Here is a 19,594-nt window from a genome sequence, read left to right as displayed (position 1 = left end):
GCCGGCAGGGCCGCAGCGGCGTGAGCGCCGGCTCCGCCTGACCGCCGCTCCCGGCCCGGCCGCGGCCCCCTGGCCCGCTGCCGGGCCCCGTCGGACGCTGGCGGCCGCCTCGCGCCGAGGATGCTGAAGATGAAGCTGCCCCTGAAGCCGACGAGCCACAGGGCGGCGGCGGAAGAGGCGGCCGCAGCGGCGCTGGGGCTGAAGGAGGCCGGCGCGGCCCCGGACTGCCACCCCTCGCCGCCGCCGCCGCCACAGCAGCAGCCGCAGCAGGTGCCCCGGGCGCCGGGCCGCGGGGGAGCCGCCGCGGGGCGGGGGTGCGGGCTGGAGCGGCCGAGCCAGCTACACGGCCTGGGGCCGGGGCCGGGGCCCGGCCCCGGCCCGCCGCCTCCCGCCTTCCCGGGCGGCTCCGGCCCCGGCCCGGCGGCGGCCCGCACCGACAAGGAGACGGTGTATGAGTGGTTCGGGCTGGTGCTGGGCTCGGCGCAGCGGCTGGAGTTCATGGTGGGGCTGCTGGACCTGTGCAACCCGCTGGAGCTGCGTTTCCTTGGCTCCTGCTTGGAGGACCTGGCCCGCAAGGACTACCACTGCCTCCGCGACTCGGAGGCCAAGGCCAACGGGCTGAGTGACCCCGGGCAGCTGGGCGACTTCCGCGACCCGGCCGTGCGTTCCAAGCTCATCGTCTACCTGGCCCTGCTGGGCTCCGAGAACCGCGAGGCGGCCGGCCGCCTGCACCGCCTCCTGCCCCAGGTGGACTCCATCCTGCAGAGCTGCCCGGCGCGGCGGCCTCGGGCGGGCGCCGCCGAGGAGGAGGGGGCCGAGGACGAGGAGGAGGTGGTGATGGTGATGGACGGGGCCGGAGAGAACGGACAGGGCCCTCTCCCCGCCGCCCAGGGCCTGGGCTTCGGCGCGCAGGAGGAACTGCTCCTGCTCTTCACCATGGCCTCGCTGCACCCGGCCTTCTCCTTCCACCAGCGGGTCACGCTGCGAGAGCACCTAGAACGCCTGCGGAGGGCCCTGTGCGGGGACCAGGAGGAGGAAGAGGGCTTCGGCCGCCACCGGGCCCAGGTAATGCCGTGCTCCGCGCCTTCCTCTTCCCCTATCCTTCAGCCCTTCCCCACTTCCTATCGGTTGAAGCAGAGCCCCCCACGCAGGGCTGTGGCTTTCTCTGGTTTTCTCCTTGGCCCAATCTGGTTTTCAAATTGTGTGTTGTGCCATAATAACATAATAATGCCTGATCCTGACTTAAAGAAGGGGGGGGGGGGGGGCGGGGGCGGTTCTTGTTCTTGGCCAGCCGAATGTTCTGGTGTGCTTCTTCTCAGACCCTCCTTGCTAGAGTGTAGGATGCTGAATGCTCGTAGAGCCTGGTACGCTTCCTCGCACACCACAGGCCTGATGGCAAGGCAGTTTAACTCAACTCGTAGAAATAATAGTAATAGTGTAATAGTGCTAGATAGAAACCATAGAATATTCACAAGGGGCTTGGGACAATAGGAGGTGTTGGAGTAATTTTTACATGGAACCTGTTCTTCCTGCTCCCCCCCTTCCCAGTGAGATTTATAGTGGGGTTGGCAGGGACCAGGGTAGCTGTTGAGGGTCAGTGTCTGTAGGGTTGCATCTCTCCAAAGCTGCGTTCTGTGAGGCGGTTGAAGGTCTTGGGGAAGGAGGTTGGCAGTCGTTTTACTGAAGGAGCAAACTGAAATGTCACAACTGGAGCTTTTGTGGAAAGAAAAGCTGAATTTCTGTGCGGCTGTCAGGAGGCAGCGAGGCACATCTTGAGCACAGATGTGCCACTTGTTGCTGAAAGGCAGCAATCCCAGAACACAGACTTTCCTTGAGTGGCACTGGAGTACCCTCATTTGCAGCAGCTGTATCTAAGTGCAGTTAATCTCATTTTGCCCCTTTGGTAAATGTCTGCTTTAAAAAAAAATCAGCCCTGTATTTATGCAACCAAGCCATTGTGTTGGAGCTCTATGGTTTTTGGTCTATAGATGGCCTCTCATGCAAAGAGGAAGAAAGGGCTGGAAGATAGGTACTTACAATGCAGATAGACTGCTGAAATCAGACACGTGAGGTTTTCATCGGGGACTTAACAGAAAAAGGTGGAAAGCAGAACAAACAGTTGTTTTTAAGTTTGCGTTCAGTGCTGTCCATTTCAGCCACTCCTGGAAAACTGCTGCCCTGCTGAAGTAGCGGCAGCCCCTTTCTCAGTTTGGTGGGAAAAGGATATGCTTTTGAGTAGTGCTCGAAGGAGATGAGGATGAATTGTTAAGACTTCAAATATGCTCAGTAAAGGCTTGTATCGTTTTAAGGCCAAAGCACATTTGGCAGGTCATTGACTAGTGGGTGGATGTTACGGTTCTGAAATCATAATTCATAGCATAAGTCCAAAAAGTGTTTGTTTTGGCTCTTAGGCCTGCTCCAAGTCTAGCTATCCCAAAATGAGTCCTGGAAGTCCTTTCTCAGGGAGAGAAGAGGGGGCTGGAGGAAGCGGTGAGGCTGGGCTCTGATCTCACGAGGTCTGAAGCACCAGTAACTGGAAACACTGCCTGACCGAGGCTGGCACCCCAGGCACGACTGTTCAGAGCCCAGGTGAGGGCATCGGGGAGCTGACTGCTATAGACTACTGGAATTGAAGTCTGTGTTGTGCAGCGTTCTGGCTGCAGTGTCAACACAGCCTTCCAAGTTGTAGTGGTTTCATTTACTGAGGGAACGCCGAGTGGCCCGGCCCAGCTTGGCTGAACATACGCATCACATAGTTCCTGGTCTGCACAGGGCTGAAGCTGCATCCCTGCTGCGGGGTTTTTTTCTTTCTTAAATTGTAAATAAAGCAGAGCTGCTTCCAGAGATTAATGGCCAGTGGGGACCGGAGGCATCAATGGGTTTCTGCTGGGGTTTTTCAGCTCACATGTGTAGTGGACACCCTTGGATGTCACACTCGAGGTAACAGAGTACACATAGTTAAAGGTTTCCCTCTGCAAATGCAGCCGTACTGTGAAATTGGACTTGATATAAAATCCTGTCAGGTGCCCACGTGCTTTTTATCCTCCTTTAATCTGTGAAATTTAGTGCCTTCAGGGCACCGCGTTTATGCTGTGAGATGCTTTATAAAGAGCTCTTTGAATCTTCCTGGGGCCGGCCTCAGGTGGGAAGGGCCGGGCCCTCCGGCACCAATCCGTCCCTGAGGCGTCGGACAGCGGCCGTGACCTCCTCGCTGAGGCCGGGGGGAGGACAGAAACGGCCTTAGGGCGGAGAACGCCGCCCGCAGCCACGAATGGCGCCGCGGCGGCCGGCCCGCCGCCCGGCCCGGCCCAAGGCGCGAGGAGGAGGGCTGACCTCCCGCTTTGTCTCCCGGGTGCGGAGGACAGAGCCGTCGCGGCCGCACCGCGTCCTCCTCCCACCTCCTTCCCCGCTGGCAGCGACAGGGCCGTCCTTGGGGTCGCGCCGCCCGACCCCTCCCCGGGCCGCGCCGCGAGGACCGGCGGCCAGCTTCCCGCCCCCGTTCAAGATGGCGGCGGCGGGGCCTGCGCGCCTGTCACGTGCCCGCAGGGCGGCTTCCCCTCCTCCCTCCGGCCGGGGGCGGGGAGCCCCGTCTTGCATAACGGGAGGGCGCCGTCGCTGCCCGCCGACGTAGCGGCGCGGGCGGACCCGAGCCACCCCTCCCGCTGCGCTCCCGGCTCTCCGCCGAGGGTCCCGGGGAGGTAGCTGGCGCCCTGTACGGCTGAAGTAATACGCCGAACTGCGGTCGTATGAGATCAGCTCTGGAGGAGATCGGTTCTGCTCCGGGCCTGACAGACTGTTCTGTGCCCTTCGTGGCGTGAAGTCCTTTGAGCAGGAACCGACAGCCCCCCTAGGAAAGCTGGAGGGGGGCCTCTTCGTCGGGAGGTGTAGTGATAGGTCAAGGGGAAATGGCTGTTAAAGGAAGTTTATGTGAGATGTGCATCGTAAGTTCTCCACTCAGAGGGTGGCGAGGCCCTGGCACAACTGCCCAGAGAAGCTGTGGTGCCCCATCCCTGCAGGTGCTCAAGGCCAGGTTGGATGGAGCCCTGGGCAGCTGAGCTGGTGGGTAGTAGACCTGCCTACGGCACGAGTTGGAACTGGGTGGGTTGCAAGGTCCCTTCCAAACTGAACCTAAACTGTTCAGTGGTTCTGAGATGTGAACTGCATGTAATGAGCAGTGGTGCTCAAGAGGTTCACCTGTGAAGAATTTGACTGATGGTTACGTGTTCTGGTTACCGGAGTGTAAAGTTTTATTTTTTTAATATATAAATATTCATGTATATATATGTATAAATCATATATATTTTTATGTATAAATATTTATACTTTTTAATATATGAATGTTTAATGTGAGGTCAATCCTACCAGACAACAAAGACCCTAACCAGAATACACAATCAAAGTCACAGGGGGAAAAAAGTTATGTCTTTGTTGTCTGGTAGGATTGACCTCACGTTGAAGTTGCTTCTTGATAGAAGATTAATAGAATTGTTACTCTTGGTCTCCTGTTCTAATTATCCTTTAAGAACTTAACATTTCTTAGTGATAACCTTTTACAAATTCAGCTGGAAGTGGTCGGTAGATTCGAAGATATTGGGGAGAGTGCTGATGGAGTGGGATCTGCAGAGGTAGGATTGCATTGTAATTGCAAAACCTTTGTTTCTTTAACTAAATGTTCTGAAGCACTTTGTTTAGTTAGGGCAGAAACACCTGATACAATTTGCAGTTTTTGTAATGAAGATGGAGTAACACTACTTGGAAAGCAAGCCTTTGATGAATTAAGCTGTGCAGAATGTGAACTTTGAATGTAGAGTTGCATATAAAAATAAACAAGCAGCATTCACATCTGTATTCATAAGCCAGACTTACCAATGTGCTAAAAGTCTGCTGATATCACTATTATAATATAATCATTTTAAATCAAAGAGCACAGCTTAATTCATGTGTTGATTATATATTTTTAATACGTGCATAGAGATCGAAGTTTATTGTCTGTCATGCTCAATTCCACACCTCAAATTTGAGTGCTGTGATACTGAAGGAGGTCTGAATACATGCTAACGTAATAAATGTGATTTGTGTTAGACATGGGAGCATTTAATCAGGCATATTTGATGGTAACAGAACTGAGGTTCTATTGAAATAAGCTATCTCCTGCAGGTAATTGTTTGGTGAATAGTATTGTAATTAGCTGACTTGAGGATTCTTTGCAGCAAAAGTCCCTACTTAAAAACAAAGGGAGTTTCTATTTACAGAATACTTGGTTTAATAGTTTCTATTTATGGTTTATTTTGTCTGTGAAGGAGAAAGGTACTTTCATGATTGCTCTTCAGTGACTTGCAACTGAGAAAGATAGTAGAACTTAATTTTAGATTCTAAGAGCTATGTGGGAAAATACAGGCAATCCCATTTTGAATCTGCAATAGACCAATATACTCAGCTTTAAGTATCATGGTGTGAGGGAAAGTGTGTTTTCAGGCTGGTTTAAATAAGAGGCAGAAGCATGAAGTTGCCATCTTATTGTTGGCAGAAATCTTTTTTATTATGGTATGATGTTTTACATGTTTTGCACACAGAGATACAAAGTGCTCGTGCTCTCTTAGTGACCATAACACCCTTGTCTCTTAGCAGAAATTTTTCTCGCTCGAAGCAGGAGTTAAGGATGTCCAGAAATGTTTCTGGAAGGCTTCTGGAAAGAAGTCATAGATAAAATGAAAGAGCTTTGTTAAGTGAACTTACCTTGGGCTTCATCAACCTCTCTCTGGTTTCCATGTCAATTTCTTCTCTGTTGTCTTAAATAGGCAATGGTAGCATTGCAGGTATACCCATGGCTTCCTAATACTTGCACTTACTTTACTGTTGTTAAGCCGTGGCTGGGTTTTCAGCATTGCCCAACGTTGACTTATTTGTAGTCAGTAGGATCTTCATGGGATTGTAATCATGAGGATCCTCAGTTTATTCTTTCTAAAGAAAAGGATGCAGATGCCAGAGGTAAGACAAGTATCTATGACAGCACTAGAGTATGTACATGTCTCTCTACTTCAATCTCTGCATCCCATTTGCTTGTTGATATTGATGTCTAGCCATAGATGTTTTAGAAGACACTACTGAATATCTACATTTCCTCCCTGATTTAATGAGGCTCTTTAGCATTCTCCAAATCATAATTGTTTATACTTGTAGAGGCTGAAGTTTGTGGAAGACAAGCTCAAAGATTTGGCTGCAAATTACATTGCTTCGTAAGCTTCCTGACTTTCCTTAGCCTCCTAATCTTGTCCTTTATGGCGGAAGAAAATGAAAATACATTTAATTGTGAAAAGGGATTTGAAGCCTTCAAAGCTATCTTAGGAGAGAGAGAAAAGAGAATGACAGATTTTTTATTGTTCAGAACTTCTGTACATGAAATACTTTTAAACCTTGCATCTTAGGTGTATTATTCCGTGTAAGGAGTTGGAAGAAGTAATGAAGGCTTTGTCACCTCTCAGTACTAATTGTACTTCAGTGAACCATTCTTGATGTTTTTCAATCTTTCTGTCACTGTAGGTGGTTGTGAGAATGACTTCTGTGTATCAGTCTGAACATCCAAGTAATTTTTTTCTCAGTCAACAGACAACACTGAAGCTACACGAAGTTGTGGGACAAACAACCAACGGGAGATGCAGGAACATCTGAACTACTACATTACTGGCTTTAGCTGCAAGATCTGTGTTTGTCATGGCCTGGCTAGATTGGGTAGAAATTGTGGTTTAAGTCCAGGTAAAAATTCTGGTGCAGATGGGTGTTGAAGACCTTTCTGTGTGTTGAGCAAACATAGGGTGCAGCATTCTGTCAGCATTGAAAATTGCTGCTGTTGTTGAGATGCCTGGTTCTTCAAGTTTAGTTGCCATAGGCCTTGATAGCTGAAGTTAATAATCCTGTGTTAGAGGTTGGTATACCATTTGTCTCAAAATTGTTGTGATTTTGCAGCGCTACAGTTTGATGTGTATGGAATTGCTGAAGCTTTTGTATGGTTTGCTTACTCCCCAAATCACCTGGCGACCTACTGGAAGCTTTCTGTGTCCCTCGCAGTATATTGTTGCTGCCTCTTATAGATAGTTTAAATGCTGCAGGCAGCTCAGCTCAGCACCACACAGCTCAGCACCACACAGCCAGTCACTCATTCTCCACAGGTGGCATGAAGAGAGAATCTGAAAGATAAAAGCGTGAGAACTCATTGGCTGAAACAAGGACAGTTTGCTAGTAAAGGAAAAGTTGTGCACACAGGCAAAGCAAAAGGAGTCTGTTCTCTGCTTCCCACCGGCAGGCAGATATTAATCCACTTCCAGAAATGCACAGCTCATCAGAGATAATGGTGAAGACAAACCCTGGCTATTGCTCTGAATGTGCCCCCTTTTTCCTTCTTTCCCCCAGCTTTTATTGCTGAGTATGATGACATGGTATGCAATATTCCTTTGGTCAGCTGAGGCCAGCTGTCCTGGCTGTCCCCTCCCAGCTTTTTGTGCACTCCCAGCCTCCTCTCTGGCAACATCCCCCTGAGCTTTTTCCAGTCTAAACAGTCCCAGCTCTCACAGCCCTTCCTCAGAGAAGAGGTGCTACGGTCTTTTCATCATCTTTGTGACCTGCTGTCTGAACTCTATCCAGTGTGCCATGTCTCTCTTGTTCTGGGGAGCTCAGAATTGGATGCAGAGCTCCAGTCATGGCCTGAGTTAGAGAAGAATCATAGAATGGCTTGGGTTAGAAGGGACCTTGAAGACCATCTAGTTTCAACCCTCTGCTGTGGGTGGGGACACCTCCCACTAGCTAAGGTTGCACGCTTGTTGGAGTTGTGAAGTTAAAAGCTTGCAAACTGGAGTGTAACTCAGCAGCAATGCCAGTTGAGCAGTTGCCTTCAGTTTTATCTTACATCTGGCTTGCAGCTTGTTCAAGAGAGTAAGAGGATTTTTTTGCATGGGTGACAATCTGCTGCATCAACAGTTGTCATCATTGTACAAGTTTTCAAGAATTGAGTCTGCTGCTACCCCTGCTGTATTTTTGCATCCATGAGTATTAGGTGCATGTGCTGAATTTCCGTTTAAGTACAGGACAGCATGAATGTGTTCTCTCTCTATATCCAGGCAACAGCACTAACTAAGTAATAGAAAGCAATTTCTGTTGCATATGGTCTTGAGTCTCAAGGCTTCATCTTTCTGCTCTTGTCATCAGGAGAGGGTTCAGCAGGCACGTACATAATGTGAGGTTTCAGCTGTTTACTTTGTAAGAGGTCTTACTGAGCCTTTGTGCCAGCATGGCTACATAGCTCTGCATCTGCTGTATAGCAGTATGGCAGTAAGGACAACAGCTTGTAAGGATTGTTTTGAGTGAATCATAGCTTTGGTCCCACAGCTGGCACCAGATCTCCCAACTCGGGATATTCTCCTCTTCTATGATTCTATGAATCTAATAGAGATTACTCTGATGTTATTCACATTTATCTAAGGTACAGGTGTTGCGTTTAAGAATGGTGATCCTTCCAAGGTGCTTTCTTTCATGTTTGTTTATTAACATCTGGCTTTGTTTGCCAGTTTCCCACTTGTACATGAACGAGTAAGCTGTGCTGGTTTGCATCTGCACAGCCTGCAAGGCTGCCCCTAGCAGCACATCAACTGAAGTCTTGCAGAAAAGCAAGCTTTCGTTTTTTGGCATGTAGAACTAATCAAGCTATCCAACTGCTGTAAGCAGGTTTCCCTTGTTAGTGTTCATCAGAGCTGATGCGTGAATAGATCTTTTATGAAAGTGCAATGCAAACATCAGAAGACTTATGTGCATCGATCACAATGATTAGTATGTTATCCAGTAACAGATTTCATTACATATTGCCAAACCGATACCAGCATGGCATTTTTTTCATCAGCAGTCTATGCTAATAGAAGGCAGTGTGGACATCTGTTGTGTGTAGACTAGCTCACATATGTTAGTTTAACAGAGCAGTGTCCTCTTGAGCAGTATGACTCACCTTTTTCAGCAGCTGATGCTTGTGTCCTGTGACTTAAAAGGCATCTCAAGCACCAGGTCTTTCACTTTAGTACAGTACTTGTTTCAACCATATGAGCAGGAATGGTGTTCTAGCTGCAGCGCTCTGGTCTAGATTGTGAGAGCAGACAATTTTTATAGCACTATTTTGCTTCACTTTCAAAGAGAAATGTAGCTAACGTCACAAAGATCTGTGAGATTATCAGATGAATTATCTGGCAACTCATTTGTGGCCACCCACACTTCTTGCTTCACTGTATTTTAATCATGATCAGCAGCGCTACAAACCACAGCGTCTTTACATGTAGAAAGCCTTGCAGTGATAAAGGGCTGCTCCACGCCTGGCGTTCCTCCTGCACTGACCGTGGGCCTGCAGAGCTGCTTCCCTTGTGCTTTACTCGCTGCTCTTTCTCTCAGCTGCTGCGTGGCATTTTTTATCTGTGCTGAAATATGTTATCACAGATGTGCGAGCAGCGTTATGCGTGGACCGGCAGCAGCTCCATTTCAGAGCTGGCTGAAGCTGCCTCTTATCTGACTGTATTTCTGTATATCTCCTGTATTCCATCACGTCTTACGAAAGCTGTCAGTCACAGAATACATGCATGTAATACTGGTTTAAATTGCCAGGTGAAGAGTTTCTCAAGTGAATTATTTGTTTTCTGTGCTTACAATTATGTGTAAAAGTATCCATGCCAGGGCTTGTTTAAATACAGGTTTGAAGCCCATATTATTTTGCAGTTTAGAGGGAGCCCTTGAATGTGAGTGTAGTTCATCTTATATGGAAAATGTTGCCGTAGGTAGAAAAGTAACCGTGGTAGAATAATTCTCTGCAAAAATATTTGAACATTGTTACAAGGATGGTGTATACTGCTGGTGAGAAGCAGTTTACTAGTTTGAAGAGGTGCAGCAGCAACCTTTACTGCTTCTCTGATAGAAGCAGTAAAGCTTCTATCTGAGCAAAATATATGTTTAAAATACATTTTATTTCTAAACTCTTTTAAAAACTGCTGACAAATTCTTTGACTTCCTCACTTTAGTTATTTCTTAGAATAGACTGCAGTTTATTTTTCCGTTAATAGAACAAATGTCCTGATTTAAAGAGCAAAATAAAATCTGACTTTACATTGATTTGGTTTTAAATCTTTTTTTTTTTTTTTTTTTTTTTTTTTTTTTTTTTAAGTAAAAGAAAGTGATGATCAGGTATAACTCTCAGCTGACTCCTTAAAATGAGTGCAGCTCTGCCTTCAGCTCTTAAAAATTTAATAGTTGGAGAGCTGCTGTCAGAATAAATGCAAATTTCTGTTGTCTTCTGCATGCGGTGTGGATGATATCAAAGCTGCTTTTGGCAGAACACATGGATGCCATTTAACAAAGGCTTTACTTCTACCAGGCAATAAACGTTGTCTCTTTTTTTTTTTTAAAAAAAAAAAGGGTTCAGTTCTCTGATTTCATATCAGGAAGATTCATACCAAAACATGCACTGAACTTGTTAATTTAATATAGTTGGTCACAGCCAATTAGTCATACGTATGGACAGTCTTAAGCAAATCTGTTTTATCAGTGTGAATTTAATGGTCAAATGCTAACAGTTCTGTGAATATTGCATGCCCGGTGGTTAGCACTTAAGAACTCAAACACTTGCTTTTGGGGATGTGTTTGGGTGTTAGGAAATACCAGACAAAACAGTGTCAGTGGGAGTCTACAAGAGATCTTGGAGTGGCTCTCACCAGGCTATACTTGTGAAGCTTGCAAATTTGCTAAAGCTGCTAAAATGCAGTCCCACTGACACACAGCTTCTTCCCATTCTTGTTCCTGGTCTGACATTGTGCTTGTGATCTGTTAGACACTTGGAGCATGAAGGGATGCTTTGGTCAGTAAAGGAGTTTGCTGAGCTTGTCTACAGAGTGACTAGGGGTTGGTGTGAGTTTTAGCTTGACACAACAAGATCTGTGTATCTTAAGTCACATTGCTTTGAAAGCTGAAATTACTGATGCTCAGTATAGTACATAAGCCAAATGCTGTCTTGGGTGAGAGAGCTGAAGTGCTTTCCAGTTCCTCTGCCCATTTGCAGTGCAATCTAAAGGTGTGCTGATGCTGATTTTATACTGCCATGGACTTACCCAGTGAACATTCAGTTATAGGTATGTGCTGGGCAGGATTTACCTGATTGCTCAAGGAGTTCTAAGTATTGTTAGGAGTTACCTCAGTTTATAGCCAAGCAATAGATGGCTGATGTAAAACTAGTTAAACAAAATGAAGCAAGCTGTGCTTGGATCATCTGTCAAATCTTCAAAGTTCATTGAAAAATTTGCGGACTGTTTTGTTGTGTTTTGACACTTGTGCTTCCTCAGTGTGGCTTTTTTGTGACAGTCTTGGATCCTCAATACCAGACAAGGTTTAACAAGTCTTATCTGCTGGTTTGTCCCATCATGAGTCCTTCAGGAAAAACAGATACACAACAAAAGCAACTCTTTCACGTTCTGGCACTTATTTGTAAAACTTTATGCTTCCTTTATTTAAAAATGATAAAAATTCTGCCAAGGATTTATCTTCTGCCCCTGTCTTCTGAAGGATGTAATGCAATAGCACTCTTCACCCTGAATGAGAGGAAAAGACTGAACTTTAAATATGTACCTGCTTCAAAAAGTATCCATTTCCTTCAGTAACTATATGTTTTAAGAAATTCTAATAAGGTTATTGCTTTACTTCTAGTTTTCACACAGACCTAAATATTTCATACAGCTAAGTATCTGTGGTGCAGTGAATACTCTCCATCTAATTTGCTTCTTTTGAAAGCTTGTTCAAGAAAACAAACTTCTGTTCTACTTTCCAGTACTTAATAAAGAAGAACAGTATGTCATTGATTTGTGCTAAATAGAGAACCTTCTTTCCTCCTTTGTGTTGCTGCTACCCTGCATGCCATCCCACTTGCCCAGAGGTCAACATATTTGCATATTGATGGTACTTGCATGCATATACTAAGCTCACATGTTTACTTGTTACAAGTAAAATGAGATACCTGACTTAAAACATAAACTCACTGCTAACTTCCAAGTATTTCCTAGTTCTATGCCCATGGTTTTTTTAAGGTGTTACTTTATGTCACTTCTTTGAAATGTAGACTTACATTGGTCAACTGGCAAAACCTGTTACCTCTAAAGTCACTGGAGGCATTACACTGCTTTGAATTTTATGTTGGCTAGTTGGATTGGTTTTTGACGTTTGGTCACTGAAGGATAAGTAAATTGATACATAAACGTTTTCTCTCAGTCTGGGAAAAATTATATAGGTTCATATTAGTGATGGGACTAAAAGGAATGGCATCAGGTGCTCCAGGGGATGTTAGGAAAAATTTATTCTCTGGAAGAGTGGTCAGGTGCTGGAATGGGCTGCTCAGGGAGGTGGTGGAGTCACTGTCCCTGGAGGCATTCAGTAAACATTTAGATGTTGTACTAAGGGTGTAGTGGCGTAGTGAGAAACATTGCTGGTAGATGTATGGTTGGGTTGGTGATCATGGAGGTCTTTTCCAACCTTGGTCACTCTATGATTCTGTGTTACCCTAGGAGAAAAAAAGCACACAAAGTCCATTTTTACTTAACATCTTTCTGCTTGGTTAGTTCTTCTCCCTAGTTTGTTTTCCTCCCACTCTGGGAGACTATTATAACTGCACAACTATTACTAATATGTATCACTAATATAACTATTATGGTGTGATTTCTGCTGTTAAGAGTGCTTGTATTGTTTACATTCTATTAATACACTTCCTTTTTTTTTTCCTTCTCAATTTAGGATGACTTTTCCCGCAGTGATTGCACGTCAGGTAATGAGACCAGTTTGCTAGAACGGACCACAGCACCTCATGATGGACTACCAATGGCTTCCCATAGACCTCAGCGAGAAGGTATGTAGCCTGCACTTTCTTCTGGGGAGTTCTTTGATGGTTTTTTTTTGAAGGTGAAACTCACCTTGAAGTTGTGGAAGTCTCTGTTAGTTAGAGGTGCTTGTAACTAACCAGCTCTTGTATTACATTGTCTTTGTACTCATCTAAATCTGGAGTGGTTGGTAAGTGTGTTAGCTTCTCTGCTCATTACTTGGTCTTTTCTTTATTATGACATATTATCATCCTTGTTAGTTGCTAAATACTAGTGACTGCATGTATGAAAACTGATTGCAAATGGGCTTTGTCCTGAAGAAAGAGATGTGGCATTTGGGAGAAGGCAAGAAAATTTATGTCACTGTATTAGCATTATTAAAGTTTTTGAAGCAAAACTAAACATACTTTGAATCTGTGAATGGCTTTTGCTGCATCATTCGGTTTTATCTGATTAGTCTTAAAACACAAAGGAATAAAGAAAGGAAAAAGGCACATGAAGAGGTTTTAGAGGAGTGGTAGCTTGGAGAAGTGGGAGAACTTTCCTTATGAAGTAAATCACTTTTGGTTCTGCTGGGAAGAGGAAGGATAAGGCTTCAGAGCACAATCAGAACATTAGTGTGATTGCTAGCACACTTTGAAGAAGTGAGTATTGGAAACAGATTTATTCTTAGCCTTTATTCTTCAACAAGCAGCTCACTTGTCTACTCAAGGGAAGCTTACATTATCTGCCAGTTAGTGAAGAGCTAGCAATCTGGGAAAAGCTTGCTATTTTATCCTGATAAATGTCCTTTTGCCTCTACTGTGAAGATTTAATTGTGCTTTGAGACTTTTAATTCCTTGGGAAAAACAAAACAACAACAAAAAACCAACCAGAAAGATTATGTGAGATTACAGACAACAGTCATATTTGAAAACCTGCTGTAGAGTTCTAAATACAGAATGTTCCTATTCACAAATTAGAAACAGAAATGGGAAACTCAGCAGCAGCATTCTTGAATTAAGTAACAGAAGCAGAGCAAAGTTGAATAATTGAATCTATCTGAATGCTTAAATACATCTCAATAATTATATTACCATATTAACAAACTGCTGCGAGGGATCAGAATAATTTTGTGATAGTGATATGTTAGATTTATGATATAGAGTCCTTAATATAGTCTCCTTAGCAGGTTAAAAACAGCACAGACCATTAAAAAATTATTTTTATTTTCAATTTTAATGATACTGGTTCTCTGAAATTTTAATACTTAAAATGGAAGCAGTGACACGCATGCTTGACTTTATCACCCTGACTGTATCTGCTACATTTAGAATACATTTAGAGATGCTACATGCCTCATTGGCTCATGTATTCAAACATTTCTTCTTGGTCTAGCCATTTAGAATAGCTAAAATGTGATTGTGGAACCAAGATTTTAAAGTAGGCTATTGAAACTGTGAAGCTAAGGTTGTCCTGCAACAACACAGTAATTACCTGTTGTATCATTTATTAAGACTGAGCATTGACTACAGCAAAAGAAGTTGAGGAAGTTAAGGGTGCTGCAGTGTGTAATAAGATGTCTTTATGGTAGAGAAGAAATATATTTAGCATGGATAACATCAATAGATCAAAATAAACACAATCTTACTAGAAAAAAAGCATGTCTGTATGTGAATGTTAATGGTGGTGATTAGTTTCTGTAATTAATGTATGTTAAATTTATGCATGTAGGGAAATAATGGAAATTAAAACATTATTCTTAGTTCCAGTCGTGGGAATCAACTTTTTAATTAACTGTTGAATATCAGCCCAGCTGATATTGATTTAAACACTGGCTGTTAAAAAGGTTCAGTTAGCCAAACTAATGTTAGGCCATAGCCTTTTCTAACAGCAACCTCAGCTCATCCCATATTTGATTTTGCAGTAACTAATCTTCATTAATTGATAAAAACAAACCAGTTGTCCTGTTACTTAACTTGTAGGTAAAGTATTGACCACAGCCAATATACATGTGGTTCCAACTCAGTACTTGTCACTCTTCCCAAGAAAAGAATGGAGAGTTGTAACACTACCACTGGGGTTATATGTGCTTGCTTATTATTCTATTAAGGACATTGCATACACTTGGTTCTCATAGTTCGGGCGCGTTCAGACAGGGGTGATACTTCAAGATTGTTTCAAATGGGTGAAATGGTAACTCATTAAATTCCTAGGATACGCTTTGTAGCAAGTACTTGTAGGAGATCGATAGTTGTAGCTGTTTTGAGTGGTTCCCAGTATATGTCTCGGGGGACTTAAGAATTGCAAGGAGAGTGTTAGCACTGGGATGGAGCTTTTGTGGTGAATAGTTGGTGGAGCTGTTATTAAATATGATTTTTTCTTACTTGTCGTGATGGTGCTTGTAAAGGAACAAAATTCTGCTGAACTCTTAGAATGGTGTAGCAGCAAAGCTGATACACCTATCTCAGCTCTATAAGGATTTTTATGTACAGTATTACAACAATAACGTTCTGTGCTCTCAAAAACATTTCCAAATCCTGAAGGCCATACATACAGTTGCTGCTGTTTATGTCACAGACAGAATTTGCCTGTATCTTAAGCACAGCACACTTCAGGGAAGGAGTGTTAAAGTAGCAAATGCTTTAAAGTGCTCTGCTTCTGTTTCAGTTCAATCTGCTGGTACTCTGATGTGATTACAGTGACCTTCTGCTCCTTGTTCTCTCTTTGCTAACACTCATTTCTGTCTCTGAGGCCTTCACCAAGACATTTCTTCCACGTAAGTGGTTTTTAGAAATGTGGTTCTCAGTTTGCTCTCACCACTACTTGATGTTTCAGGAACAGATGTGGAAGACACTGTCACTAGATTATTTGTTTTGGGATTTTTTTCAGCACTTGTTACTTCTCAGAATAAAGATGAATCTTGACTTCTTTTCATTGTCTTTTTCTTTTCCAGTGGTTGTTGTATTTATGTCACTTCAGGTCCAAGTAAGGTCTTGGTTAATGCAGGAATTCCCATGATCTTCAATGAAAGAACTGTGGTCAGGTCAGAGAAATACACTGAAGAGGACAAGGTTCTACCTTCCCCCTACAGTTTGTTACAGTAAAATAGCACCTGAAAAGGAGGGAGTTATTCTGAGTCAGTAGATGTATGGCACTACTCAGAGTAGCTAGATAAGTAGATATGTTTTTAAACTGTAATTTTAGTATGTGCAGTAAACTCTTTTTCTTTCAGCTGTACACATTGAGAAGATAACCCTGAAAGGAGTACCAAGAAAAAGGGCTGACAAACATCTGGAGTACACATTCAAAGTAAGCAAATAACTTCCAGCACACCAATGTCTTCATGATATCTATGTGTTGTAGAGGCATACAGCTTGTTTCAAAGACCTGCTCAGAAGGTCATTTTTAATTACATTAGGCTCTTCAGAAATTCTTGGGATTATCCTACAATTCTCTTGGTTCTGTGTGCAGAGTAGGCTTCTTTGTATAATCGTGGGCATAATATAGGAAGGTGTAAAGCACTAACAGCAGTCAGGTGTGTGACATTACTTCAGGAAACCTGGCTTTCTCTAATTTGGGGCAAGCACAGCAAATTAAAGGTAATTGATTGTTTGATCAAGTGACACAGGAATGCAGTTCTTGTATCTGCAGCTCTGTATTACTTGGAGTCATATGTTCATCTCAGATGTCTTTCATGAATGTTTACCAGGAAAGCATGGCTTCTGATAGACCTGTTTGTTGTGGTTTGGTTTCATTTTCTGAAGAAAAAAAAAAAAAAAGCTAACAAATTCTAAGGGTCTTCCCAGGATAGTCTTCATGTATGATAATATCATCTTCATGTATGATATAAACCAAGTGTGTGACTAAATTTTACATAAAACTGAAACATTCCTTCTAACTACTTTAGAAAAAAGGCTCTCAATATTGAGATCTGATACTAAAGGCTGTAGGGTTAAATAATAGCTGCTAAGGCTGTTGGTGGTGATGTTCTAATTCAGTCAGAATGGGCATTTCCTTAGCAAAGCTTGACTAACATCATCAGTCATATGGCCAGTAGATGTGAATCATGAAGGGTACAGGATCTGCACACAAAAGAATGCTGTAGATCAAATGTTACATATGTATAACTGATCACTGGATGTGCTCGTGGAAGCTCTTTGAGGAGGTCAACAGCTCATGTGTTGAACGAGTCTGAAGCTAAAATTCAACTGAAAAAAGAACGAATTATCACCCTTCTTTTGCTGAGAATTTAGAATTTAGCCCTCAAAATCTTGACGATTATCAAGTACTTCTTGATACTATCTACCTTGTGGTAGATAATTTTGTCCCCATGATCTCTCAGTTGGGTACTAAGATACAATAATAGATAGCAGAGGTTTGTACAGGATGCTCGTATGGATCAATATTTAAATTGACAAAACTATTTGGAAAATTCAGCATGTAGATGGATTTGACAGTGGTTTTGATTTTCTTTGTTGAAGGGGGAATGTTTGGAGATATTCTGGGAAGTATTTGAGTAAGCTTGAAACACCTCCACCTCAGTTCTGTTAGAAGAGAGTTTCATCTCCTCATCTGTGCATGTATATGCTGTGTTCCTCACTGCAGATTATTTTATGCTTGCTCAGACACTGGTATTGTAAGGTTGTAATGGCAGGTACAGTCATGACTTCCTAAATGAGATCTGCAAGAGTAGCTGGTGTTTCTGAGGACTAAGTTGAAGGCAGTTGGTGGTTAACGTTATCCTATCTGCTCTTCAGAGTGAATTAATGCTTATAATTGTCATGCCCACTCTCACTGCACAGAATCCTCTCATGCATATGATGGGAATCTTAGGGCCAGAGGGGGACTTAAAACCAGGCAGCACTCATCTAACCAAGTTTTCTCTCAAAATATGCACGTGAAGATGCTGTTTCAATACCTGCACGTTGTGTCAGAACCATGAAATATTGAAAATCTGATAGAAACATATATCAGAATGCTGTCTTATTCTTGAGTGACTTCTTCAGTAATTTGCAATATTTTTATGAATTGTACCCTACCCAGGTGAGTTCTTTATGACCGAATACGATTCAAGCCCAGTGGAGATAAAATTATTTTATATGTATGATAAGCAGAAATATATCTATATTTTCTGATGGCAGCAAGGACTAAATCCAGTATATCTAACCAACTCTGCTTTGTTTTTTGAAGTTAAAGATAACTGTTTGATGCAAGTCCTGTAATGACACAGCCTTCTGCCTGGCTTCTTTCAGAGCCAGAAAGTAATCTTCTGGAACTTCAGTGCATTTATCTGAATTTGTTCATAATACATTTAGCCACAAATAACAGTAGAGTGATCTTCAAATGCATGCTCAAAAGTAGTGTACCTGTCTGAAAAGGTACACTGTTAACCTTGATTTGCCTAGTATTCAATTAGCTGTTAGTGTTAACTCTTCTACTGAGATCATCAGACTTATGGAAGCATTAAAATCACCTGATTGGTATGTGTAATGTTTGGAAAAAAGAAACTTTACTCATTCTCTTCACCTTCATTGTTCAGGTAACGTGGTCCGACCTTTCGGTAACGTGTGTAACAAAAACACACCAGGAGCTTCAGGAATTCCTACTAAAAGTATGTATTGAAATAGAAAAGTAGCATTTACACATCAGATTTATAACTTCAGGTATTGTTTGGGGGTGCTCTAAATTCTGGGATATGATCGCAGAAGCAAAAGCTTCTTTAATAATTATCTTAACCATTTTAATAATGTGTGTTGTGAAAATACTCAATAAAATATGTGGGGAGTTTCAGATGACGTAAATTGTCACTGAACTGTAGGGGCTGGAGGGCACCTCCAGAGATCATTGAGTCCAAGCCCCCTACAGCAGGCTGCACAGGTAGGCATCCAGGTGGGTCTTGAACATCTCCAGAGAAGGAGAGTCCACTTCGTCCCTGGGCAGCCTGGTCCAGTGCTCTGTCACCTCACTGTGATGAAGTTCTTTTGCACATTGCTGCAGAACTTCCTGTGCTCCAGCTTATGGCTGCTTCCCCTTGTCCTGTCCCCACAGACTGCTAAAGAGGCTGGCCGTGTTTCTCTGATACCCACACTTAAGATATTCATAAATGTTAATAAGATAAGATGTTAATTAATAAAATTATTAATAAGAAAAAGGGCTGACAAATATTAATAATTTCTTATTAATAAGAACATTAATCTCCTGGGAAGCTGCTTTTATAGTTGAAACTATGCACTAGTATGTTTGATATTTCCCACAGAATTAAAGCATAGGTGCAAACACTGCTGATTTGCTTAATTGTGTCCCTGTTGGAATAACTTCAGCGGTATAATTTTTTGTTTTTAATTGATTGGGCAGAGTTGTAAGCATAACAGTTTTTAATTCTACCATTGCATTTGGCAGAACAAAGGTATATTCACTGACACAAGGAGTTACACTTGAGAAAAGCTAGCAACTACTTGTACAAAATACCTCTATTCCCAAAGAGAACCTTAAAAGCAGGGCTGTTGTATGAAATCCCCTGCAGTTCTTGGAGTGAGTGTTAAAGTGTACTCCTGCTACCTGCAGAGATGCACGCAAGCTTTTGAAATGGATTCTCTGGTACCTACTTGCTTCCAGGAGAGGGAGGAGGAGTGAGGCAAACAGGATCCAAAACGTACAGTTGCAGAGCTGTCACGTCTGACTGATTGGCACTTCCATGTGCTGGCTGACTGCTCCCTCTACGAGAGAGTCTGGAT

At 43.3% G+C, this 19,594-nt stretch overlaps 1 protein-coding gene across 3 annotated transcripts in view; it reads left to right on the top strand.

The window, feature by feature from the left end:
- Positions 1-106: 106 nt before the first annotated feature.
- ZCCHC2 (zinc finger CCHC-type containing 2) overlaps positions 107-19,594 on the top strand; it is a 41,313-nt gene continuing 21,825 nt past the window's right edge. For all 3 annotated transcript variants that reach the window (XM_042868851.1, XM_042868850.1, XM_042868849.1), the window contains exons 1-4: positions 107-1,065; positions 12,796-12,907; positions 16,093-16,169; positions 18,400-18,471. In XM_042868851.1, the coding sequence (XP_042724785.1) occupies positions 121-1,065; positions 12,796-12,907; positions 16,093-16,169; positions 18,400-18,471 (1,206 nt within the window). In that variant the 5' untranslated portion in view covers positions 107-120. The remainder of the gene's footprint in view (positions 1,066-12,795; positions 12,908-16,092; positions 16,170-18,399; positions 18,472-19,594) is intronic.

This window comes from Lagopus leucura, unplaced genomic scaffold (genome assembly GCF_019238085.1).
Source record: "Lagopus leucura isolate 7727_CA_CO unplaced genomic scaffold, USGS_WTPT01 Super-Scaffold_100002, whole genome shotgun sequence".
In the NCBI taxonomy this organism is placed as follows: domain Eukaryota; kingdom Metazoa; phylum Chordata; class Aves; order Galliformes; family Phasianidae; genus Lagopus; species Lagopus leucura.
Note: the sequence above shows the minus strand (reverse complement) of the source record. Positions and strands in the feature narration are given on the sequence as shown.